Here is a 27,515-nt window from a genome sequence, read left to right as displayed (position 1 = left end):
CAAAACTAAAAAGGAAATTCTAACTTGCCCTATTAGGGCCACTTTCAAGTTTCAATGATTGATATCATTCCGGCTTCCATCATTAAAGAAGTGACGGGCCCAGCGCTCAATGCATTCCCTGATCAGCATTATTGCCTCCCGCACAGAAGGCTCAACTAGGACACCCTCAAGACCGATCTCATGCAACCTCTATATAAAAAACAGACCCTAGACAGCCTGGCCAACTGTGTCCCATTATTAACTTCCCATTTACTGTCAAAATCTTGGAAAAAATCAGTTGCCACACCATTACGCACCAGAATCGGAAACTACACCTCCTCAACGACCATCAGTCGGGGCACCACCCCAGGAGCAGCACAGAGACAGCCACCGCCCAAGTGGCGGATGATGCCCTCCAAATCATGGATACGGGCGACTCATTTATTTGTTTTTTAAGTGCTGGCAGGCTTCAGGGCGCCACACATACACAAGGACTTAGAAGGACGGGATGAGAAAAAAAAAAACATTGGCTAGAAAGGATTTGAAACATGGCTACCACAAGCAAGGTGTAATCATTCGAACAGTAAGGTTTTCATATTTTTCCTAAACGTTGGGTAACACGCTTCCAAGCATAGTGCCAGGGGTAGCCAGTTCCAAAATTGAGCTGTCAGAACAATGAAGGAGCGCCCTAGACCTTTAGCTCTCCTGGATCTAGGAACAGACAGCAGACCGCCAGAGCCGGAATGGCAGTGCCTTAGTGGCACCACAAAATGAGCCGGGGCTCATCAAGGGGGCGTGGCCTAACGGCAGGGGTCCCACTGGCCAGTTAGGCCACGCCCCCCTGACGAGCCTCGGTTCAATAGCTACTGGCACCCCTGCCAGGCAGCCTTTTGTAGAGATCAGCACCCTCTCCCCCTTGGGGAGAGGGTGCTGATCTCTACATTTATTTTCTATAGGCTAACCTGGCAGGGGATAGCGCCTCGCCTATTCAGCCTTAATGGTGGCGCTGCCCCTCGCCAGCTGGGGAGGGGCAGTGTCACCATTAAGGCTGAAAGGGTGAGGCCGCTGGAAGCAGAGGCCTTTTCCTAAAGAATGAAACTCCCGCGAATCTGCGGGAGCTTCAGTATTTAGAAAGCAAGGCCTCTGCTTCCAGCGGCCTCACGTTGTCTCCATAATGGTGGTGCCGGCCCACGGGCATCCCTTGCTTAAAGGGATGCCTCGTAGGTGCGGCGCCACCATTATGGCGGAAAGGCATTTTTTTTCTGAAGCCTGAAACTCTCGCACACGAGCGAGAGTTTCAGGCTGTAGAGAAAAATGCCTTTTCGTGTAGTGGCCGGGGCTGCCAGGGGAGACTAGTGGGCCCCGGCAGGGCCCCGCCTCAAAACGAAATTTCAGAGCCTGCCAGGGCCCAGCCCCGGCAGGCCCCAGCCCACTTAAAGCCCTGCGGAATGGAGTTCACAATGAGGAACATAGAATGCCATTTGGTCCTTAAGGTAGGCAGGGGCATTGACATAGGCACATTTGGAAGACACTGAGTGCCTTGAAACAAATTCTTGCTGCCACACATAGTCAGTGGAGTCCCTTTCTGGTTTGCGTGATGCGCTCTCTCCTTGGGATATCACGGACCGTACAAGCAGCATAATTTTGTAATGTTTAAAGTCTCTTCAGACTGTTACTTGCTCCAATCCAAAGAGCATTGCAATAGTCAATGTGCGCCATAATTATTGCAATGATTAGAGCCGCATGGTTTTTAACGAGAGAGGAAAGGTTTGACATGCCTTCACACTTTCAGAGGATACTGTGCGCTCCCAACTGTACCCTGGACCTGCGCATCGGAACTCAGTGAAGCATCAATTTGCGCTCTCAACGTTTTGACTTTGGTCAAGATCTTAATCCGGTAATTTTCAATATTCAAATGAGAGTAGTCCGGATGTAGCTTGACTCCAGCTTGCAAGGACCTGAAAATCATCAGCTCGGTCTCGGCAGGATTTAAAAACATCCAGTTATGAGCCATCCATCCCTTGACAAGGTCTTAGATATTGGTACGCTGAATTGAGGTGGATACACAGTCGCCACTCAGTTCCATAAGGAGCAGAGTGTTGTTGGCATAGTTGAAAAAGTGGACATCAGAAATAGTGAGGAGGTCACAGAGGGGCTTAATCTAAGTAAACAAAGTAGGAGACAAACGGGCACCTTGTAGGACCCCGAAGAGTATTTGCTCGGGGCTTGAGGAGGTATCTCCCCAACACACACGCGTGAACTCTGTTTGCCCAGGAACTAGCAGATCCAATCTGCAGTCTCACTGGAACACTCCCCATAAGTAGTTAAACACTTCATCAAGCACTTGCGATCAATGAAATCAATTGCGGCTGATAAATTGAGCAAAAGGAGCAGCTTGGATTTGCTTTATTCCAATACGATGAAACATGTGCCTTTGGAGATCAAGTACAGCACTTTCAGTTCGACGATGAGCACGAAAGCCATAGTGTTTAGGATGAAAAATTTGCATTTTCCGAATGTTGTTGTAACTGGATTGTTGCTAAATTGTCATTGACCTTCAGCAGGAAAAGCGGGTTAGTGATGGGGCGCAGATTGCTCAGATCTTTTGGGCAGGACCCTTTTGTTTTGGCAATGGTGTAATGACTACTTGTTTAATGATGTCGGGTACATCACAATGACCAAAGGGGGATTTTGCAAAACGAACCAGAAAGGGAACCATGTTGGAATTTTGCCAAATGATTTTAGAAGCGAGTCTCTCGCCTTGGCAAGGAGTGGGGTGCATGGTTTTAGGCACCGTGAGCATCTCTTCCTCCGATACAAGTCTAAGAGAGAAGCGAGTCTCTCGCCTTGGCAAGGAGTGGGGTGCATGGTTTTAGGCACCGTGAGCATCTCTTCCTCCGATACATGTCTAAGAGAGAAGCGAGTGTCTCGCCTTGGCAAGGAGTGGGGTGCATGGTTTTAGGCACCGTGAGCATCTCTTCCTCCGATACAAGTCTAAGAGAGAAGCGAGTCTCTCGCCTTGGCAAGGAGTGGGGTGCATGGTTTTAGGCACCGTGAGCATCTCTTCCTCCGATACAAGTCTAAAAGAGAAGCGAGGATCTGGAAGCGTTTCATTTGGGGGGGGGGGGGCGGCATATAGGTATTACACTTCGTAAGTTCAGATATTTGGGTGCAGGTAATTTCGTAGCGAAAGCCTGGTGCACTAAATTACAGCGCTCCGTGGTAGGCAGCGAGGGACGAGGCTGGGCTTTTCAAGGTTTCTATAAACCTTGAATAAATGCTTAGGATTATTCCAGCAGCCTCAGTTTTGTCATTGAAAAAGTTTAGCTTTGCCTCATAAGCATGGCCTTTACATGCCTTTTGTAGAGATTTCCACTAGTTTGCGTTGTTCTCCAGCTACGTTCAGCCTTTCCCTTTCAATTTTCTAGGTTGGTCAGGACAGGGGTATACCATGACTATTTGCAAACCCCATCACCTTGGATTTAAGAGGGGCCACTCTATCCAAGAAACAACTTAATGGGCCTCATTACGAGTTTGGACCCCAAACCCGTGTCCGGGGTCCCTGAATGGGGAAATACCGGACCATTCTGACCTTGGAGGGCCTGGTATTTCCCCATTCAGGGAACCCGGACCCGGTCCATCCCCATTCCCATTGAGCCCTTATAGGGCTCAATGGGAATAGGGAGCATGCTAACAACAGGCCCGTTAATGACGGGCCCGTTAGCATGCTTGCCGCTCGCGGGACCCGCTAAGGACGTCTGGTACAACCAGGTGTCCTGAACGGGTCCCGCGAGCGGACCTTGTAATGGGGCGGTAAGGGGTTAACGGCTCCGGCACCTTTACCAGTGCCATTAACCCCTTACCGCCCTCCTCGTAATGTGGCGAGAGCCATCACCTGGTTTAGGTTTTTATTTTCCAATATCGGCCGGGTTTTGAATTCCTGCTCACTATTCTTTCTGGCTGATTAGGCACCTTTAAAGGTTTACTGGGAAGACCAATACTGCGCTCTATAACAGTAATGGCCGAGCCATAAGCCGAGTCTAGTGTTAGTGATTTCCATTGAGATGTTTCTAATAGCAGCCCAGTCAAGGATGTTACCTCCCGAATGAGTGGACTCTGAGTTAAGGATTAGGAAGTCCAGATGTTTGAGATGGCTTTCTAGCTCCAGGGTTTCCTTATCCTCCCGGTTACCCAACCAGTGGTTTATATCACCAAGTAAAATTGCAGAGCAATTAGGTTTACGAGGGGCAAGTAGGTGTGTCAATTCCTCTATGAAATCTGGCATAGTCTCCGGAGGACGATAGATCAGTACAAGACTAATACATCAGTTCTCGTTATGGAGAGACTTTAGGTGCGTCATTTCACAGTTAGTCAATTGGGGATTCAAAGACGCGTGGGCTAGATTTTACCAGTAAAGCCACGCCTCCACCAATGCCGTGGGTATGAAGATGTGGCCAAGCATATCTTGGGACCACAAGAGTTATTAAGCTAGGTTTCGGTGACACGCATACTGTCCAAGTCCTCCTCCTGGATATCATCATGTATGCCAGTAGCACGCTTGCTTAGGGAAGTGTTTAGGAGTGACATTTCGATCACAGCGGGAACCACGTGTATAACCTTAGGAAAGATCAACTTTTTAACTCTTTGGTTTGGCACTGCTAAAGTTACTGGACTTAACCTGGAGACAAGGTTCCCTGTCCTTGGAAGAGTGAACTATAACGTCACACACTTTCGGGAGATGTATTTCAGGATTCCCTGTTTGGACACCATCTTGGCATTCTGCAGTGTAAGTATTGACTGTGCCTGCTAAACACGCATCATCACTGGGGATTGAGGTGGACACCATGAGGGGAAAAGGGGTCATCCGGGTTCTAAATCTCTATCTGAATTAGACTTCAACTGATGGGCAGGCAGGGGTTCAAAGGGCCACTATTTTCTCGCGTCGTAGTTCCTGAGCAGCAAATAATATTTTAAGATCACATTGGAATCCCATAATGTTAGGGGGGGGGACAAGAAAACCAATAGCACAAATAAAAAATTAATGTCTCACCAGCGTTAGACAGCATGACCAGCGCGGACCGGCGAAGACCGGCTTGGCTATGAAGCACCGAAGTGTCTGATGTTTCCATAAATGTAACCGAGGGAGAGCTGGGAGTCATAGTCCAAATCGGAGCGTTTGCCCCGAAAGCATAGTCCAATACAATGAGAGTACTTTTTCTCTCTGTCCCTCACAATTGACTTATAAGTTAGAGGCTAGAGGCACACACAGTTCTCAACAATAGCGCAGTATGAGATTACTGGAAATGCGCGGACAAAGAAATCCCCAAGCCAACATGCGCGAACAAGTCAGCGTTGCAAATACCTCATGTATCCTCGTCCTCCTTGACCGCTCGGCTGCCTTCAACACCATCGACCAGCGTATCCCTCCTCTCCCGCTTCACAGTCAGGATGGGATTTTCTGGCACTGAATTGGTTAACCTCCTCCTCTCAGGCAGACACCAGGCTGTCCAGATGAACTCATTGCGTTCTAACTGACTGATCCCCCCACCCCCCAGGCTCCATCCTCTCACCAACACAGAGCCTCTGGGCACTCTTGGGCCTGGCTCCAAATCTTCACCCTTTGTAGAAATCTACCCTAAAAACCTGCCACAGGACCTCGACTGTAGTGCAGGCCCTTGTGGTCCCAGACATGTTTGCAGGAAATGCCCTCCTGATAGGGGTCCCAGCCGCTGACTTGTCTCCCCAAAAAGTAGTCTGCCATGCCCTAAAATGGGCACACAGAAATTTGACCAAGTCAATGCTGAGCCAATTGTGCCACAATCCTGCTGTAAAGCATTGCACTGCTCTTGAGCTAGGTTTGCGCTATACAATAAAATAACCCCCCGTCCTATGCGAACTACATTGGCTTCCTCTCTAGTCTTGATATGGTTCAAGACCGCATGTATCATCAACAAAGCAGTCAGGAGTAGCACACTGGCCTACGTGGCGGCTGAGCTCCACATACCTGGTGGCACATGCTTCTAGTGCAGTAAACTGACAAACCAGCCGGAATCCCAACTCACCTGCAAAGAAAGGGACCTGCAAACAATCTCTCGACCCACGCTTTGGAACTCGATCCCGGTATCGGAATGCCTCCACAATTCTCCAATTTTGCAAAATTCTCAAAACGTGGCTTTTTTTATTTTAACAACACCCGACCAAGGGCTTATCCCAAAGGACGCACTGGCCGTAACTCACAGTACTGCGCTACTGTTAAAAGATGCCAGCCCAAAAGCAGGCTACCTACATAAATAGCTAATTATAATTATGAGTCTTGGTGTGTGGGAGACGTTACAGTTGCATGGCTCTTACACAATACATTGATGACATTGCCTGCCATGCTATTGTCACTACCTATTGCAACAAACAATGTATACAATTGTATTACATTTCTATGAAAACGCCTACGTGCGGAGAAGTCCCCAAAGCCAAAAAGAGCCCCAATCTGTGGCCATTAGAGTGATGCAGCCTTAATTAGAACAATCGCATTCCATCCGCTTTTAATTTGGTGATGTTTTGTGTTTTTATTGGTCAGCACTTGTGCAGTAATGGCATGTTAAAGAAACTGTAAATGAAAAGGAATTAAAAAAAACAAACAACTATCACTGATTGTATTCCCTACCAGGGGGAGATGTGGCGCAAGTCCAAATTTACCTGTATCTCTGCATCCAAAATTACCTTTATGTCCTGTAAAATTACCTGTATTAACGGTTGATCTTTGTGTTCAAAATTTTGTAACCTCTATATATGCTTTAAGCGCCCAGTTACCTGAGGGTTCGGTGTGTGGGACAAATAAAGAAACGAAGTGTAGAATCTTATCCCATTTCACGTGGGTTTGATTGCGGGCACACGGACACAACGTCAAGAACCCCAGCCGCCATCTTGGGCACTGCCTTCGCATCAAGCTACCTTTGGCTGCAGCTCTAAAAAGCCGCCACATGGATAAAAACACTTGGATGCGGGCAATGGAGAGAGTGATGCAAAGAGAAGCGAAGCAATGGCGGGAAAATCCATATGAACCTGGAGAGCGCCATCAAACAGGCCCCTTCATCCCTGTTGGGATTAAATCACTTTCTGGGGAAGAGGATTGAGCCCTGCATGCCAAGGCACGTTCGAGAGATGAAACAACAGCTCCGATTTCCTTGGAAGGATAACTCGGCCATGAGAGTGCTCGGTGGATCCCGCCCCCACACTCCCCCCCCCCCCTGGCAGAACTAGGTAAAAGGGACTTTGGGATTGCAACCAAATTCTTGATAGCCAGGGTCAAACCCTGAGAGTTCCGATGTATGTCTACAGGCTAAAAAGAAAAGATGATGGATTCATAGCTTTGAATTAATCATAACCACTGGCATTGCTCTGGGGATCCTTTGTCCCTTCATCGTTCAGCCCATCCACGTTATAACAGAAAGGGGCTGGCTATATATAAACCCGCCTCCAGTTTTTGATGTAAGAAGCCGTAAAAACAGACAGGCGCTTTACTTGCTTTGAGATGGCCGCAGTGCGTGTAGGCGCAACCCACACATTTCCGGCGATTGTGATCCACTCAGAATCAGAAGGCATCACCGCCTACACTGTAATGGCGTGCGCGGTAGTAACCAGAGATCCCCTTTACCGAGTTAGCCTTCTTATTCTACAACAGGGCTCTGCACCCTTCAGCTCTCCAGCTCCAGGGTGGGCGTCCTGCCATATATATATATTCAAGTATTTACACTCATTCATGCAAATAATTCTTATTTTATCATGTTTTGTCTTGACATGTATATCTGTGTCTACCATTGTTATCATGCAAAGTAGAGAAACACTTTACTAAATTGAGTTCACACAGCATTTATTATTTTGCTAGTGAATCTGTTTTTTTCTTATTTGAAACACATTTATTTGAAGAATTGTTTTTTCTTTATACGCTCTTTCGCTCTTTTGTCAAAGTAGATTAATTATTCATGAACAGGGCATATAATATTACATCAACATATGCATATATATGTTGTATATAAATATACAAATTATACATAGAAATAACAAATTGGTTGGTATGCAACAGCATTTACACTGGGCCACCGGAAACTCCTTATGAGAACACAAAATGATGTCCCTGGCCTCAGTCAGCATGAGATGCCATGACCACCCCATGTGAGCAATGAAGAAGTCACTATCCGCTTCAAGTCTCTGTGCCTTACCCTCCACAATAGCCCTCCAGCATGTCCAATCATATTGCCAAACCAGACACTGCCACATGCACATAAGACACAAAAAGATGTGGTGTCGGGTCTCTCATTTCCCCAGAGTCTATAGTGCGCAACAGCATCACATTGTCCCTTCAAACCAAAGATGAGCCTGATTAAATACAGGGCTTTAAGTGGGCTAGGGCTAGACAGGGTGGAGCCCCGGACGTCTCCAAAGACAGCTGACCTCCACTTGCACCAACCCTTTCAGACAGCCCACTAACAAGAAAGCTGACCATCTTTGAACGGAGATGCGTGTGGTGAAAGGGCTGCTCACAGGGGTTGGCGATAAATTAATAAGTAAAAGGGGAGGCGGGTGCAGCAAAATAAATGCTAGCAATGCGCACACGAGCGAGAGCTTCAGGATATAGAAAAAAAGCCTTTAAGCCTGTGGCCGGGGCTGCAAGGGAGGAATTGGTGGGCCCCAGCAGGGCCCCCGCCTCAAAACAAGATTTCAGAGCCTGCTGGGGCCCAGCCCTAGCAGGCCCCGGCCCACTTAAAGCCCTGCCTGTCCCCTCGTGGGCGCTTTGAAACAGTATTTGTTTCCTGTATAAGCGCCGAACAATAAATAAATACAATACAATACAATATCCCATTGCATATCCCTCAGAACGCATATTGGGAATATTCTCCGCCCCGACCACCTCCCAACACACAGAGAGAAGTTAAAGACTAGTGTTAACGGTTTATAGTGATAATACCGAACGCAAAAATCTCGAAAACAAAAATATCGAAGAAAAAAGGCCGAAAACAAAAATATCTAATTTTTTTTATGACTTTTTTTTTTCGAAATGGGGGGCTTCCCCCCCAACCCCCCTTTTTTTCTATTTTTTTTTTATTTTAACCCCTTTTTTTTTACTTACCTGACCCCCAAAAACACATATATAAATAATTAAATTATTCGATATTTTTTTTTCCGAGATTTTTGTCGTTCGGTATTATTGTTTCGGCCTTTTGACTGACCACCGTTAAAGGGATCAGTAAAATTGCCACAGGCGGTAATTCCACTTGAGCCATTACCACCATTGTAAGTGGAGGCAGTACCTTCACTTCTTCACTTCCAACCTGCCATTTTATTCTATGTGGGTGTTCGAATACATCATTTTGCAGAGCGGTGACATGGGTGGTATTAACCAATACCTCCTGCTTTACCGTTACCGCACAACTCGATATGAGGGCCTACGCCTCCCTAGCAGCTTCCAGGGAGCTGTGGGATTGGGAGAGGCCGACGAGAGCTGTGTTTGGCATATATGGGATGTCGGGATTCACTGGGTGGAGGGCATGCAGGCCCTTAGCGCTCAAACTATTGTAGTTGCAATCAGGGGTATTGGTCCAACTGAAATGAATTGGGCGGATGCATAAGGATCACTGCCAGAAATGGGTCATTTTAATAATGAGTGCAATGATGGGAAGAGGGTTGACATTATAGGTTGTTTATAACACGCTTAATACCCAGAGGTTTCGAAGCGCGGCCCCGGGGATGCTCTGTGTCGTCTTACTTCCAAGGCGAGCACGTTGCCACTGAGCTATCCTCCCAAGACTAGTGAGATCCACTTGACAGCAGTGCAGGCTTTGGTTTTACCGAAGTCACGGTGAGATGCAGATGTCAAAGGTCGCTTGGGGAGGAGGGGTCAGATTTCCTGTATCTGCTAAATGCGGTTGGAAAGCACGCGAGGCTTGGGGTACCCAGTCTGGTTTTCCACCGAGTGACAATACGTTGCAGTCTGAAGCATGGTCTGTGGCTGTGGGGGTGCACGGGGGATGACAGGCAGTTTGGGGGTTCAAGAGCTTTCTCTCGACGAGACGTGAATGTTGTCTAAAGTGGCTGAGGTCTCTGGGAGCCCAGAGCTTGGCCTTCAGGTAAGACCGCAGCACAGACTAAAGGGGCATAAGGGGTCGTTCATAGGTGGTGGAGAGACTAGAGCAGTGGCATTTCGGTATCTACCACATAAGAGGAACCAAAAGAGCCATGGTGTCTGGTGGGGCATGGCAGAGGGCGAGTCCAGTGGCATCTCAACGCCCATTCCACATGGATAAGCGGCAAAACCACATTAGTGGCTGTGGGCAGCACGGAAGTGGGGTTCATTAGTGCCACATTGCGATGTGGGCACAGAAAGAAAACAATATACAAGGCTCCAAGGAAACTGCCCTTAATATTACACTGGTGACTGGTGTTGTAACCACAAGTCTTGAGGGGAGTCGGCGAACGCTGTGCCCGATGGTTCAACAAATGACGACATCAACCAGCGCCACCAAAGCCAGCAGCTTTGGCCTTGAGTGGACGCATGGGGGTATTTTCCAGGCACTAACATAAAGGTACTGCCTGCCATAATATGGCAACAGCTTACAAATGGTGTTAGTTCCTGGGTTTATTATGGCAGTGCATAGGAAATGCCTCTGTAAAGGACCCATGCCATGTATTATACAGAGGGCGTGTTCCACGGAAACCAATGCAAAACCTGATGTGCGTAATACACGCAGCACAAAAGAGGACAGGATGGGCCGGACAACCGAGGGAGGCGGTAAAGTAAGTGGGGTGTCAGGGGGGCGGATCGGGGAGGAGCAGAGCGGACAGGAAACTAGAGGGGAGCAGCAAGAGTGGGAAGAAGAGGGAGGAGGTGCGAGTGGCGGGGGTTGAGTGAGAAGAGGAGGGAGGAGGTGCGAGTGGCGGGGGTTGAGTGAGAAGAGGAGGGAGGAGGTGCGAGCGGCGGGGGTTGAGTGAGAGTGGGAAGAGGAGGGAGGAGGTGCGAGTGGCGGGGTTTGAGTGGGAAGAGGAGGGAGGAGGTGCGAGTGGCAAGGGTTGAGTGAGAAGAGGAGGGAGGAAGTGCGAGTGGCGGGGGTGAGTGAGAAGAGGAGGGAGGAGGGAGGAGGTGCGAGTGGCGGGGGTTGAGTGAGAGTGGACAGAGGAGGGAGGAGTTGCGAGTGGCAAGGGTTGAATGAGAAGAGGAGGGAGGAGGTGCGAGTGGCGGGGGTTGAGTGAGAGTGGACAGAGGCGGGAGGAGTTGCGAGTGGCAAGGGTTGAGTGAGAAGAGGAGGGAGGAGGTGCGAGTGGCGGGGTTTGAGTGAGAGTGGGAAGAGGAGGGAGGAGGTATGAGTGGCGGGGTTTGAGTGAGAGTGGGAAGAGGAGGGAGGAGGTGCGAGTGGCGGGGTTTGAGTGAGAGTGGGAAGAGGAGGGAGGAGGTGCGAGTGGCAAGGGCTAAGTGAGAAGAGGAGGGAGGAAGTGCGAGTGGCGGGGGTTAAGGAGGACGTAGCCCAGATAAGGTGAGTGGGAAGGGGCAGTGACAATGGAGATGGGTCCACCAGAAGGGCAGCAGGGGATAGGGAGGAGGAGGACAGGGAGTGAAGTTCTATCCTTTCCACAACTTTCACCACGCGAGTCTTACCGCAATAGGAGTTGCAGAAAGGATATGTGTTGAGAAGGTCGAGTAGGACCATCTAATCAGGTTGTCCAAATCCAGGCCTCGAGGCATGGAATCCCGATAGGTTTTCAGGATATCCCTAATTAATATTCATGAGGCAAAATGTGCATAGATTTAGAATCATTATATGCAAATTTTTCTCATAAATATTAATGAGTGGAAAACTCGGCATGGATCCGGCCCTCGAGGTTTGGAGTTTGACAACCCTGAATGAATATAACAAGTTTCAAAACGGCTGGCATTTCCTTTTAACAGGAATTGAGTGCAAACGAAAAAAGCAACGACAACACATGGCTTATCACTCAAGCAGTTAAGGGCACCCTTGGTTAAGCCATATTTAGTACACCAGGAGCTGTAATTATCCCATGAACTTCAGGAGACTGCTGAGAAATAGAATGACTTCCACTCTAAAGGACAGTGCAAGGTCAAGGAGATCCCGGGGAGTGGGGGGAGAGGCAGGAAGTGGGTGGGACTGGCCATAGTGACTAGCTTGCAAAAGGGGTACTGTGGGTTTAGACAGGAACTTGGACGGACCTCTCATAAAATTTCATGCACACGTTCATGAGGGTTCCCGGCGCTATACAAGTAAATAAATAAATCAAATTAAAATAAAATAAGTATACATTTACAATAACATCTAAGAGCAGTTTTCAGTCACTTTCACTGTACTTTAATAGGCGATAATAAAGACACTTTTACAATAAAAGAAAATTCCAATTATAGCAACACCGGCAGGAAGTGTGAAGCGGAGCGGAACGCGTTTCAGCCTAGACGTCCATGTTCAGGGAAAGCGTTCTGCCTGCTCCTATGGACTATGAGCCCTTACTAGTATACGCCTGTAGCGAGTGACTGTTGCATATATATGTGAGGTACTGGAGTAAGGAGCCCATCATTTGTTCAAATACTCCTAGACGCATCGTGCTCCTAATAGAGCGTGGCCACAGAGTGGCCGCTCTGGTGCCAACCATAATGACTGGCTTGGCCGTGGGTGGTCAACGGGTGGGTAAAAAGCCAAACACCACCCATAGGCTCCGTGCCCCTTCTCACAACCCAACCTGCTTATCTTCAATTCCCATTCCAATAGTTTCGGCTCGCAGGCAGGGACCACAGTGCCTCTGAACAGCCAAAACTAAAGACCCCCCACCAATCACACAGCACGTGGAGTGGATTGCTACTGGCGTAATAAGTCATGACAGTTTAAGGGGCGGAGCCTACAATGATTAATTCTGGAAATTCAGGGTGAACATACTCACCCTTAGCACTTCCTGCAGGGTTGTCCAGCTGCAGCCTTCAGGGCCGGATCCATGTCGGGTTTTCAGGCTACCCATCAAAAATATTCGAGATACATTTGCATACAATGATTCTAAATGTATACACATTTCTTTTCATTAATATTAATGAGGGATATCCTGAAAACCCGTCAGGATTCCGGCCCCCGAGGCTTGGATTTGGTTGAGGTTCCCATTGTGTATATTTAGGGCAGAGAACGGGTTTTGAACATTAAATACAACTCACCAAAACCTGCCTCTGTGGCCCCGTCATGAAAGCCCACGGTGCGAGTTCCCAGGTGGGAAGCTTAAATATCTACTGAGACAATGCCTGTTTTTTATTCACGAAACTCCTCCATTCGAGGGCCCCAATTTTCAGGCCCGTCCCAAGGACCTGGCAGGGCGGCCACGGGAGGGCGGTCTGGGTGGCGAGGGGCGGGCGGTCTGGTCGGCAAGGGGAGGGCGGTCTGGGCGGCGAGGGGAGGGTGGTCCGTTACACAGTAATTGGAGAGCACTTAGCTCATGACACCACTGCACCTACCATGATCAATTCCTCCCCTCAACCCCACCCCCATGGGGTCCAAACCTATCAATACAGAATGACTAACCTGCAGGGTCGCGAGCCATCTCAATCGCGTGCAGACTGAGTTACCATCGATTTTGACCTTGAAAGAAGAGGAGCAGAAGTCGTGTCTCCAGCGCCCACTCCCCTCCCCAGAAAATCAAATAGGGGTTTCTTTGTTCTGCAATAATGATTATTCAGTAAGATTAAAAAACAGAAACATCTCACAGCTGGAACAAATATTGCTCTGAAGTCTTTTCGGTAAAATAAAGCAGGAATTAACCGAAGGGTGATTTTGCTCGACTCATTAAGCGTTTCTTTTGTTATTGTTCATTATATTAAATACTTTATTATTGGAATTGGGGACGCGCAGCCTTCACTCCCTGCGAGTGGGAACGCGCAGCCTTCACTCCCTGGGAGTGGGGACGAGCAGGCTGCACTCCCTGGGAGTGGGGACGAGCAGCCTGCACTCCCTGGGAGTGGGGACGAGCAGCCTTCACTCACTGCGAGTGGGAACGCGCAGCCTTCACTTTCACTCCCTGCGAGTGGGAACGCGCAGCCTTCACTTTCACTCCCTGCGAGTGGGAACGCTCCCTGCGAGTGGGAACACGCAGCCTTCACTCCCTGCGAGTGGGAACGTGCAGCGTTCACTTTCACTCCCTGCGAGTGGGAACGCGCAGCCTACGCGCAGCCTTCACTCCCTGCGAGTGGGAACGCGCAGCCTTCACTCCCTGCGAGTGGGAACGCGCAGCCTTCACTCCCTGCGAGTGGGGACGAGCAGCCTTCACTCACTGCGAGTGGGAACGCGCAGCCTTCACTCACTGCGAGTGGGAACGCGCAGCCTTCACTTTCACTCCATGCGAGTGGGAACGCGCAGCCTTCACTTTCACTCCCTGTGAGTGGGAACACGCAGCCTTCACTCCCTGCGAGTGGGAACGTGCAGCCTTCACTTTCACTCCCTGCGAGTGGGAACGTGCAGCCTTCACTTTCACTCCCTGCGAGTGGGAACGCGCAGCGTTCACTTTCACTCCCTGCGAGTGGGAACGCGCAGCCTTCACTCCCTGCGAGTGGGAACGCACAGCCTTCACTCCCTGCGAGTGGGAACACGCAGCCTTCACTCCCAGCGAGTGGGGACGCGCAGCCTTCACTCCCTGCGAGTGGGGACGCGCAGCCTTCACTCCCTGCGAGTGGGGACGCGCAGCCTTCACTCCCTGCGAGTGGGGACGCGCAGCCTTCACTCCCTGCGAGTGGGGACGAGCAGCTTTACTCCCTGCGAGTGGGGACGCGCAGGCTCACTCTCTGCGAGTGGGAACGCGCAGCCTTCACTCGCAGCCTTCACTCCCTGCGAGTGGGAACGCGCAGCCTTCACTCCCTGCGAGTGGGAACGCCAGCCTTCACTCCCTGCGAGTGGGAACGCGTGGCCTGCACTCCCTGGGAGTGGGAACGCGCGGCCTGCACTCCCTGGGAGTGGGAACGCGCGGCCTGCACTCCCTGCAAGTGGGGACGAGCGGCCTGCACTCCCTGCAAGTGGGGACGAGCGGCCTGCACTCCCTGCAAGTGGGGACGAGCGGCCTGCACTCCCTGCAAGTGGGGACGAGCAGCCTTCACTCCCTGCAAGTGGGGACAAGCAGCCTTCACCCCCTACAAATGGGGACGAGAAGCCTTCACTCCCTGCAAGTGGGGACGAGAAGCCTTCACCCCCTGCAAGTGGGGACGAGCAGCGTTCACTTTCACTCCCTGCGAGTGGGAACGCGCAGCGTTCACTTTCACTCCCTGCGAGTGGGAACGCGCAGCCTACGCGCAGCCTTCACTCCCTGCGAGTGGGAACGCGCAGCCTTCACTCCCTGCGAGTGGGGACGAGCAGCCTTCACTCACTGCGAGTGGGAACGCGCAGCCTTCACTCACTGCGAGTGGGAACGCGCAGCCTTCACTTTCACTCCCTGCGAGTGGGAACGCGCAGCCTACGCGCAGCCTTCACTCCCTGCGAGTGGGAACGCGCAGCCTTCACTCCCTGCAAGTGGGAACGTGCAGCCTTCACTCCCTGCGAGTGGGAACGCGCAGCCTTCACTCCCTGCGAGTGGGAACGCGCAGCCTTCACTCCCTGCGAGTGGGGACGAGCAGCCTTCACTCACTGCGAGTGGGAACGCGCAGCCTTCACTCCCTGCGAGTGGGAACGCGCAGCCTTCACTTTCACTCCCTGCGAGTGGGAACGCGCAGCCTTCACTTTCACTCCCTGCGAGTGGGAACACGCAGCCTTCACTCCCTGCGAGTGGGAACGTGCAGCCTTCACTTTCACTCCCTGCGAGTGGGAACGTGCAGCCTTCACTTTCACTCCCTGCGAGTGGGAACGCGCAGCGTTCACTTTCACTCCCTGCGAGTGGGAACGCGCAGCCTTCACTCCCTGCGAGTGGGAACGCACAGCCTTCACTCCCTGCGAGTGGGAACACGCAGCCTTCACTCCCAGCTAGTGGGAACACGCAGCCTTCACTCCCAGCTAGTGGGAACACGCAGCCTTCACTCCCTGCGAGTGGGGACGCGCAGCCTTCACTCCCTGCGAGTGGGGACGCGCAGCCTTCACTCCCTGCGAGTGGGGACGCGCAGCCTTCACTCCCTGCGAGTGGGGACGAGCAGCTTTACTCCCTGCGAGTGGGGACGCGCAGGCTCACTCTCTGCGAGTGGGAACGCGCAGCCTTCACTCGCAGCCTTCACTCCCTGCGAGTGGGAACGCGCAGCCTTCACTCCCTGCGAGTGGGAACGCCAGCCTTCACTCCCTGCGAGTGGGAACGCGTGGCCTGCACTCCCTGGGAGTGGGAACGCGCGGCCTGCACTCCCTGGGAGTGGGAACGCGCGGCCTGCACTCCCTGCAAGTGGGGACGAGCGGCCTGCACTCCCTGCAAGTGGGGACGAGCGGCCTGCACTCCCTGCAAGTGGGGACGAGCGGCCTGCACTCCCTGCAAGTGGGGACGAGAAGCCTTCACCCCCAGCAAGTGGGGACGAGAAGCCTTCACCCCCTGCAAGTGGGGACGAGAAGCCTTCACTCCCTGCAAGTGGGGACGAGCAGCCTTCACTCCCTGCAAGTGGGGACGAGCAGCCTTCACCCCCTACAAATGGGGACGAGAAGCCTTCACCCCCAGCAAGTGGGGACGAGAAGCCTTCACCCCCTGCAAGTGGGGACGAGCAGCCTTCACTCCCTGCAAGTGGGGACGAGCAGCCTTCACTCCCTGCAAGTGGGGACGAGCAGCCTTCACCCCCTACAAATGGGGACAAGAAGCCTTCACTCCCTGCAAGTGGGGACGAGAAGCCTTCACCCCCTGCAAGTGGGGACGAGCAGCGTTCACTTTCACTCCCTGCGAGTGGGAACGCGCAGCGTTCACTTTCACTCCCTGCGAGTGGGAACGCGCAGCATTCACTTTCACTCCCTGCGAGTGGGAACGCGCAGCCTACGCGCAGCCTTCACTCCCTGCGAGTGGGAACGCGCAGCCTTCACTCCCTGCGAGTGGGAACGCGCAGCCTTCACTCCCTGCGAGTGGGAACGCGCAGCCTTCACTCCCTGCGAGTGGGGACGAGCAGCCTTCACTCACTGCGAGTGGGAACGCGCAGCCTTCACTCACTGCGAGTGGGAACGCGCAGCCTTCACTTTCACTCCCTGCGAGTGGGAACACGCAGCCTTCACTCCCTGCGAGTGGGAACACGCAGCCTTCACTCCCTGCGAGTGGGAACGCGCAGCGTTCACTTTCACTCCCTGCAAGTGGGAATGCGCAGCCTTCACTCCCTGCGAGTGGGAACGCACAGCCTTCACTCCCTGCGAGTGGGAACGCGCAGCCTTCACTCCCAGCGAGTGGGAACACGCAGCCTTCACTCCCTGCGAGTGGGGACGCGCAGCCTTCACTCCCTGCGAGTGGGGACGCGCAGCCTTCACTCCCTGCGAGTGGGGACGAGCAGCCTTCACTCCCTGCGAGTGGGGACGAGCAGCTTTACTCCCTGCGAGTGGGGACGCGCAGGCTCACTCTCTGCGAGTGGGAACGCGCAGCCTTCACTCGCAGCCTTCACTCCCTGCAAGTGGGAACGCGCAGCCTTCACTCCCTGCGAGTGGGAACGCCAGCCTTCACTCCCTGCGAGTGGGAACGCGCGGCCTTCACTCCCTGGGAGTGGGAACGCGCGGCCTGCACTCCCTGCAAGTGGGGACGAGCGGCCTGCACTCCCTGCAAGTGGGGACGAGAAGCCTTCACTCCCTGCAAGTGGGGACGAGCAGCCTTCACTCCCTGCAAGTGGGGACGAGCAGCCTTCACTCCCTGCAAGTGGGGACGAGCAGCCTTCACCCCCTACAAATGGGGACGAGAAGCCTTCACTCCCTGCAAGTGGGGACGAGCAGCCTTCACTCCCTGCAAGTGGGGACGAGCAGCCTTCACTCCCTGCAAGTGGGGACGAGCAGCCTTCACTCCCTGCAAGTGGGGACGAGCAGCCTTCACTCCCTGCAAGTGGGGACGAGCAGCCTTCACTCCCTGCAAGTGGGGACGAGCAGCCTTCACAACCTGGGAGTGGGGAAAGTGGGGACGAGCAGCCTTCACTCCCTGCAAGTGGGGACGAGCAGCCTTCACCCCCAGCAAGTGGGGACGAGCAGCCTTCACCCCCAGCAAGTGGGGACGAGCAGCCTTCACTCCCTGGGAGTGGGGAAAGTGGGGACGAGCAGCCTTCACTCCCCTCCCTGCAAGTGGGGCCGAGCAGCCTTCACTCCCTGCAAGTGGGGGCGAGCAGCCTTCACTCCCTGCAAGTGGGGAAAGTGGGGACGAGCAGCCTTCACTCCCTGCAAGTGGGGACGAGCAGCCTTCACTCCCTGGGAGTGGGGAAAGTGGGGACGAACAGCCTTCACTCCCTGCAAGTGGGGACGAGCAGCCTTCACTCCCTGGGAGTGGGGAAAGTGGGGACGAGCAGCCTTCACTCCCTGGGAGTGGTGATGAGTAGCCTTCATTCCCTAAACGGATGCCCATTAATATAGATGTAAACGGGCTTCACCGTGGCAAACGGTGGATTATGGTGCAATAATGCCCCAGAGGGGTTTGTACAACACCAAACCAGGGGTAATACCATCGAACTCATAAGGATGGCCTTAGTAATCCTATCCTGGCTAGACTCTGGTTTTCGAATGTCCTTAATTTCTTTTAACTTCTTCATCCAAAATTATGAAAATTCAGAGACAAGTTGCCGGATAATGGAGTATACTCCAGATGGATATTTGAAGTCAGTAAGAGTGCTTAACTGGTTGAGTTGCTTTTTTCATTTGTATACATCAACGCCAAACATTGGTCTCGTTTTGCCACAGCATGTATATTAACGCCTATTTCTTTGGGGAAGTGAAGGAGTTTTGGGTGCAGTAAACGCTTTGCAGACCTCCCCCCACATTGCCTCAACTGCCAGGGAACGCTGCTGGCCTCTAAGCATTAGGAGATGGGGAGGTATGCACACACGCAAACATGGTAATAACACCGCCTGTTGAAAGACAAGTGGCTGCAGAGTGGACTTTATAAACCCTCACCTGGCAGCTGCACCAAAACCTTTCTTTAGTCACAGCGCTTTGAGATCATACCAATGGTATATAAGGCACTATAAAAATGCACAATAATGTAACCTTTCTAAATACGCTCACAAACCTCTTAATTCTTTCATCGTCAGTAAAGTAGGTTTCTTCACAGCTGTCACAGCAGACAAGCTTTATTGTAGGACTATGGGTCTCATTACGAGGTTGCGGGCAAACCTGTATCGCTGTTACCGGGATATCACCAGTGGCGGCAGTACGTTCCCATGGAGTCACATATGACTCCATGGGAATGGGAACCCTGAAGTAACGGTGCCGGTGCTTCAATGAAAAGCCTGCCGGTAGGGGCCTGAACTCCCGGCAGATCCGTGGTCCCCACCAGCAGACTTAAAGTAACCCGGTCCGGAAAGGGTGCTATAACTTTTTACTGGCACCTTTATTTCTGGACAAGCTCACTTATAACTAGGGCCTATGTGTCTAGACATACCCGAGGTCTAGGCTCGGACTGGCCTATAGGGCCGAGGACTGGCCTATAGGGCACTTGGCCCGGGTGTCAGGGTGGTCAAGGAGGGTCCCTTCTAATATCAGGAATTCATGCTGCGAGTGCCATATTGATGACTGGGGGGCAGCAAACTGAGCGCGGTTTACTTTTTGTTCAGAACGGATACAATATTAGCTTGTACGCATGCAGAAAGATGAACATTACACTTGTCTTACTTAGCAAAGGGAATTATTGAAACCTGAATAACCATATGCATTATTTTCTAAAACAAGGTAATCATTCCAAGATGGATATTGTGTTACACTCCTACTGTACGCTTTCAAAATACCCCTATGAGAAAGTGAATGGAGCAAATTGCACCAGTGAGGGTTACAGCCTGATTTGCATAAAACCAAAGAGCATTTTGTGAACATAAGCATGAGCTTTATATTTGATAATTGTGTTTGTGGTGAAAGGCTTGTATACTTGAATCACTAAGTACATAATGCACACTGGCCAGGAGTTCTTTCCATTTTTCATAACTCGCACTCCAACATTAAAGTGTTAGTAACATTGAAATGTAAATACTGATTCACCCATCCCCGGGACTTGGCTGTGAGAACAAAATGGTGGCAACATCAGGCCCATCCCATCGGGCACTGCATCCGGGAAATAGTGTTTCCTTTCATTAGCCCTGTCAAAGGCTAAGAATGGCTGTGCACATGCGGAGAGCCCAATGCACAGGCATCCTAAGACTATAATAATGAATTAATAAAAGCTCCTAAGGGACAAGGAGTCGAGACAACCGGAAAGAGATGCACATCGACACCCCAGCCCTTCACTGCATCACCTCTTGCAAGAGTCCCACATATCCCTCCGCATGACCACATCACGCCTTCATTAACTTGTCCTTTGAACCCTGGGCCATGCTGTGAGGGCAGGACCCTGAGGAGCAATCACTGTCCTGCACAGACAAACTGGGCCGCAGACGAAACGGGTGCTGTCCTGGCATGATAGGGCTCGGAAAGGCTAGTAGGGCTGGGGGAGAGTCAATCATTAAACTCATGACAGGCCGGTGCTTAAGGCAGGCCAGTAGGGCTGGGGCAGAGTAAGTCACGTGTAAGGCCAGTGACCGATTTAAGATTACGCAATGCATTCCTGCATCTGAGGGGCTATGTGGGCCCTGGCAGAGTCAGAGGGACACGCCTCCCAGGAAAGGCCCTGCATTGGTGCATGGAAGCCTAGCCAAAGAGTCCATAGAAGGGAGCCATGACTGGGGACCGCGGCTAACTGAGCGGAGTCCATGGCCGGTAGGGTGACCAGACGTCCCGGTTTTCCTGGGCCAGTCTGGGAAAATCACCCTCCGTCCAGGGGTCCCGGGAGTTTTTTCATTTTAGAAACCCCATCCGGGGTTTGCAGGGATGGGTGGCTACGGTCATTAAAACTTTTTTTTTTGTCACAACACTGTCAGAATCTTGATGTTGGAGGATTGGCTCGAACCCCCAACCTTTCAGGTACAAGTCACAGAGACTGGCTTGGAAATGAGTGTACAGCAAGCTATGTTAAATCAATTAGAGCAAACGCCTGTTTTGCATGAACATGGCAAGATTCACAGACAAAACTGCACAAATGAGATCATCCACAGTTTATAGAAAGGAGAAGTGCTGGAAATATGATTGGGTGGTGGTTGTGGGGGCGTGTTGGTGGAGGGGCGGTAATTAGTGGGCCGCAATGGGGTAGTCCCTCTTTTATGTTGTTGGTCGTGGCGGGTTTTCATTTTGGAAATTTGGTCACCCTAATGGCCGGGGATGGCGGCTTCCTGAGCGAAGTCCATGGCCGGGGACCGCGGCTACCTGAGCAGAGTCGTCCTCCTCACTCGCCTTACCTTGTAAGCCGCTTGCCTCATGAACTGCTTGGCCGGCTGTTTCCAGATGGCGGGAACGGTAATGACCCACCGGACGTCAGACGCGGAATAATCACAGCCCGCCTGGTCACTCAGCTCCTGCGTGATAGAAGAAAGCATTAAGCGTGGTGTTGCCTAACAAACGTGTGTGTTTACACATGTACATTCCTTCATTCTCCACAACAGCACACCAGAGCTCAATCGCTCTTTCTCCCGCTCAGTCCTACTAACTTACACCCCCTTGCCTTACAGATCCGCCAGAGCGCCAAGCGACCATTCAGGTGGCGCCAGTGCAAGTCCTAAGAACCTGTAACAAAGCTTAACAAAAACGAGCTCCAACTCAGTTTTATTTGTCGCTCCACGTTGCATTTATAGAATTTATAAAGCACGAGCCTGGCTTGGGAACAACGAGCTGCATGACTGGAGATGGAGCGCTGTACATAGGCCCAATGTGTGTGCTAGCGCCTAGAAGTGATTGCCTTGTCTATGTCCACACCCTAACAAGCACTCCCCTCCTGCGACCCCTGTGATCCTCAGGCACAATAGCCACAGAGGAAGCCAACTTAACAGGGGGGCTGCAGCGCCGTCAAAGCCGCCCCGCCGTCCTTCCTGTCAAACATAGCCGTCAAATAGTGTGCATGCTTGCTAGAGCTTTAAGCGGGATGATTAAAATAAGGGGCGCACTGAGACACACACCAATGCTCGGGTGGGGGGGCTTAGTATATGAGGTGGTCTAAGAAACAGAAGTAGGCGTGGGCAGTTTATGGGAGGTATGGCCTGTATAAGTCAATGGGTGATTTATTAGGCTAAGTCAAAGGCTTGATTAAAGGGAGATGCATCTAAAAAAAGTGTGGTAAAATAAATATTATAATAATCAGTAGTGAACAAAATCAATCCCTGTAAGATAGCTCGGGGTGTTAAAGTGTCTGCTGCAGAGGCATGCGTGTACCCTGCAGGTGAGAATTCCCCATTCCACTAAGTAGCTCAGTTGGTGAATTTGGCTGTTGCAGTGAAAGATGTTAAAGAGGGCAGGGCTCCCTTCAAGTGCTGTGCGCCCACACTCATTTCTCCAGACAGGGCTTTAATTAAAAAAAAGCCTGCCCAAGTTTGGCCCCAGGAGAGCCGGGTCCACTTAAATCTCTGGGGTTTGTGGTATATGCAGCAGGGAAAGGTCCTTGCAAGATTGTGGTGCCCTGTACCCCCCTTCACCCCAGCCTCTAACGTAGTCATGCATAAAGCACTGAAGAGCAGGGAAAAGGCCGGGTTAATTCTCGCTTGCCCTGCAAGAGAGATGAGAATCTCTTAAGATTCCTCAATCCATTTTTACGTCGATCTTGCGCTGTTTGTGCCATTTTGCTTCATCATAAGAACATGGCTGTTCAGTTTCACTTCTGTGGGTCATTTCACCGACTGAAAAAACTTCGATGTCATTTCCTTCGATGGTATTACTTCGAACATTTTCTTCGAATTTGTCATGTCCCCCGATATCTCATGTCCCCCGATATCCCATTTCCCCCTCCACTACCACTCTCACCCCCAAACTCCTCCCCACCCGCTTCCCCCCATACTCCAAAAATATATGTATAATTTCGAAGTATTTCGAAATAATAGCATCGAAGTAAATTACTTCGAAGTGTTTGTTGTCAATAAAACCATGGGATACCCCTAAAGGGAAAAAGAAAAAGAGTAGAGACTAGAAAAAAGCGGGTAGTACCCAGAGATAAAAATAAAGAGGATAGAAGAAGTCAGAATATATAAAAATATTGAACATTTTTATTGGGTACTCTTTGCTGAACTCTCTTGGCAGCTTAATGACAGGTTTCCTCCTTTTTCATCCAGGTGATACCCGTTTCTATCAGTTTTAGACTAGCAGCCCAAACTGCAACCTGGGTAGCACAAAAACCTTAACAGCAAGTGCTCAACGCACTGAGCCATCTTAATTCAGAAGGAACACACCGCACACAATATATTTTATAGCAGCTGATATAGTATGGCCAAAATGCAACATTCTCTCAACCATTCACCAGGAGACAACCCCAAATAGTGCCTCGCGCCTCCTTCCTCTGCAGCCTTCTCCTAAATTCCAAAACCTTCCACTAAATGAAAAGTACGAAAGGTGGTTTGAGTTGACCAGTGAGCTAAAATGCTGTTGGTTGAAATATTATCATCCACTTCGGTTATTAGGTTAGCTAGAGTTTCCTTCCTTACTGCCCCCATCTTCATACCCCATTCATGTACGAAAAGATGTTCTTGTGTTCACTAAAGGGACAACACTGCGAGTCTTGCTGCCACCACCTTCTCTTTGATGACATTTGATGAGATTTGATAATGATTGCTGGTATCAGTGACTTTGTTGTACATCATATTTGTAGTCAAACTAGCCATATTTTTGGCCAATCTCAGCAAAGCATTAAAATGGGATTTGGGTTGTTTGATCGTGGTAGAATTGTTCGCGGCGAAATTGACCTTAGTCATTTTCGCTGCGAATACGTTTTTAACAAGGCCAAACAAACCAAACCCATGTCCCCCCAAATTACATCCATAAACCCCACCCAATTCCCTTCTACTTAACTTTTCACTGTCCGCTGCCTCCCCTGTCCCCTTTTGTCAGTTCCGTCCCTCTAACGTGGGTCGGATCCGACGCAGCAGGGTTCCTTTTTCATTTGTCTTATTTTTGTTTGTCCTCTGCCTCCAATATTGACAAAGTGGGGGACGCCCCCAAATCCCTCAAATCCAAAAATACTGAACATCGGGAGCAGGGGACACCCCCGCTCTCCATGTTCGGTATTTGGAAAAATCGATCGAATGGCACTGACCGAAATCGGCGAAATGTACCATTCGATTGATTTTCTTTCTACCAATGTGGCTAATTCCTAAAAGAGATCCCCACTGACTGATCTCTATGATTGAGCTCACAATGCAGGAGGAAAGGTTGTGTACATCTTTAAAGCAGAACTGTACAAAGCAACAAGCGAGCAGCAGTCTAGGCCTAGGATTTGAGGGGTCCTGAGAATATTAATGAGTAATCAGTGAAGCCCGCAACATACCAATGAGCCTGGAGGCTTACAGACCAAAGATAAGTGTCAAGAGGCAATAGCCATCTGTGCGGGGAGGTCCGATCTAATATCAGAACCTAATGTCCTGGTTTGTAATTCAGGCTTCTTCTAAGCATTGTCCACTGTGAAGGCATCATGAAGTAGACACAGACAACAGAATGAAAGTTTGGGTTAGAAACGAAAAATTCCCAGCTTGCCCTATGCTACGGCGGGATTTCCCTACCTAAATAAACTAAGGGTAGTCTGTGTCAGGAAGTCCAAAGCAAAAGTCCGTTTTCAAAACATATGCTTGCCCTCACATCTATTTGTATACAATGTGTAGGGATGTCAGCGTCAAAAAGTTCAGAGCTTCTTACAGCTCTTGGTTTGTAAAGGGTTTCCCTTCCCCAAGCGTTCAAGTCTTTCCACTTTTCTGCAACACAGTTTTTGGTAATACTTTCCAGCTCTTCTGGTTTGGTTTTCTTTCATCAAGTTCTTAAAGTAAAGTTCCTTAATTTCAGTTCACACCAAATTTCAATTATATTCAAACACAAGCTTCTTTATGGGTATTTGAAGTGGCTTTCCCATAGGTAGGTGTCCTCGGACTAGGCGCTGTTGTCGGACCACACGGTCCACCCACTACAGGTCACGCAACCGAGACACCCATCTTGCCTCTTCTTCCTTGAATGCACGTTGCCACTGTTTCAGCTCGGCAGTGGTGCTTGGTTTATTCTCATTTCACATCCTCCTGATGCGTTACCATTGCTTGCTTTGGCACTATTCACTTGTTGCACTTTCATATATTCTAATATCTCCTGCCAATGCTTGTTCTCCCAAGTTACGCAGTTCCTTTACAGCGTCATATTCCACCACACTGTTTTCATTCAAATCGGTATTCTACAGTATTTGCTTTTCATTCAGATCGGTATTCAAAAGTGTTCGCTTTCTTGCTTTCATTCAAATCAATATTCAAGAGTGTTTGGTTTCTTGCTTTCATTCTAAATCGGTAGTCAAAAAGGTTTTCTTTGCTTTGGTTCAGCATTCATTAATGTTGCTCAATTGTAACATGCGCCTGCCACCCCAGTATCCCCGTTCCTAGGTTGACTCACCAGTCGGTGCTTCCTGCGTTCTAGCGAGGTCTCCGGCTGCCACAAGTTCTCTTTCTCATGCGGTACCTCGCTCAGTCTCCACAGCGGCTCTCAGTGGCTTCGCTTCTGCCACTGATGCGTCTCTAGCAGTTCGGGCCTCACTATGAAGCTTCACCTGATCACGCCGGTTCCCGCTCCACAGTTTACCGCAGGCCTCAAGCTTCTTTCAGTCTTTCTTCACGCTGCATACACTCTGCATCGTACTGGCGCTCTAGAGCACTCTGTCTGCTACGTTGCCTTCCAGGAGAGGTCAGCTGACTCCATTCTCACCATTATTGCTGCTTTTAAACTTCCCACCAGTTTTAAGGATTAGACGACTCACTGCCGCCTTGGAAGTTTTTCATTGCTCTTGCTCGCCTCCTCCTCGTCGCAGTACATAACTGGTGTGTGTGTATGTGTGTCAATAAAGAGAGGATGTATTTCTCTAGTCATCTCTTCCTCGTCCCAGTAGCGAACTGGTGTCTATAGTAGAATTAATTGTGGGAAAAGTAGGGAAGGGAATGACAATAGCCTATAAAGTTTAGGGGGGCAGTGGACGCTTGGTGAAAGGGAAATGGGGGATACCATGTCTCACCCAAAGGTGCCTCATCTCCGTTACACAAATCTCCTCCAACTAGGTAGTCCTCCCTTACATATCCACCCTCAGGGTCAGGATCCGATAGCGATAGCCTCTCACCGGCCACCTGGTAGGAGGATAAATCGGGGAATGAAGTGAGGACACTCAGGTTCCTCACACCACATATCTGGATGTCTCACAAACGTGTGTTTTGGACACTCTGCGATCGACCTAGTACTAACAGGCAACACCGTCTAGTTTGTGTGGGACTGACTAGAGTAAGCCGTGTCATGAATGTTTGGCGTCACTAGCTTGGTCCTTGTGAATGAGGATTGGTTAGTGTTAGAATGCATCTCAGAGAACTTTGTTGTAAAGGATACGCACCACCAAACATATTCCGGAGCTATGAAAATCCAAGGACTCTTACTGGACCAGGAAACCTGGAGCATGGATGATCAGTTGGAATGACTTGGGAGTCCGTGGGACTCAATGGTGGGTGAAGCTTAGCTCAGCCACCATTGTATTGTTCCTTTGTAAAATACGCATGCGTCCCAAAGGGATGGTCTTCAGAAAGAGATTTTCTCTGGAAATCCTCGACCCGTGAGACTTGAGCACGAATCTGCCATTGAACATAATTGCACGCAACTGTAATCCTGAGCCAATGTGCGAGATGTGACCCGCAAATATGCACATATTACTGACCCATGGTTAGTTGCTGGTGAAGAGGCGCTGTAGAAAGTCTGTTTTCTATTTCTAGTACAAATCTTAGTGGGGCCAAAATAATAAAAAGGAAAATCATGGCATTTTAAACAAATAATTAGTGCCCGATGCGGAGAACAGGAATCACAGTGCAGTGCTTTTTAGCTTAAAAAGAAAAACGTGCTGGGACTACTCTAGAAATAGAATACACATTTCTCGAGCAGGCTGATTTAGGATTAAAAAGAGAAAATGTGTCACACAGACCGGCAAGGGTCTGATCACTTTTGCGGTACCCTAATGGACAAACGTATTTAGGTCAATCACCAAAAGAATCGAATTGTTAAACTCCAATCACCTGGTAATTTGAGATATTCGAGTTTGTGCCAAAAAGGTTTGGCCAGACCTTCAAGCGTAACCTTGGCTATGCCTTAAAGCCGGCTTCTAGAGAGACAGCCACCTGTGGCTCCACTCACCTATGGGGGACCATTTGCTGCTCCCTGTGCAAAGGATCAGTCTGCCCAAAATCACTGACAGAGAGAAAGGACTTGCCCACCATTCTCCTGTGAGCAAGCTGGATGAGCAGTGTTGTTATTTGACCACTGCTGATGGCAGAGGCGTTGCTGGGGTGGGCTGTAGCCCTGGATAGAAGCTCAGGGGCTACAATCAAAAGG

The 27,515-nt window shown here is 50.4% G+C and overlaps 1 protein-coding gene across 1 annotated transcript in view; it reads right to left on the bottom strand.

The window, feature by feature from the left end:
* The window catches only part of HSPA12A (heat shock protein family A (Hsp70) member 12A), a 392,947-nt gene that overhangs the window by 143,266 nt on the left and 222,166 nt on the right, over window positions 1-27,515 (bottom strand). The window contains exon 6 of the mRNA XM_069611919.1: window positions 21,389-21,505. Within this exon, the coding sequence (XP_069468020.1) occupies window positions 21,389-21,505 (117 nt within the window). The remainder of the gene's footprint in view (window positions 1-21,388; window positions 21,506-27,515) is intronic.

This window comes from Ambystoma mexicanum, chromosome 8 (assembly GCF_040938575.1).
Source record: "Ambystoma mexicanum isolate Mex_15411 chromosome 8, UKY_AmexF1_1, whole genome shotgun sequence".
Taxonomy (NCBI): domain Eukaryota; kingdom Metazoa; phylum Chordata; class Amphibia; order Caudata; family Ambystomatidae; genus Ambystoma; species Ambystoma mexicanum.
The sequence above is the reverse complement of the archived record's forward strand: the minus strand, read 5'-3'. Positions and strand labels throughout refer to the sequence as shown.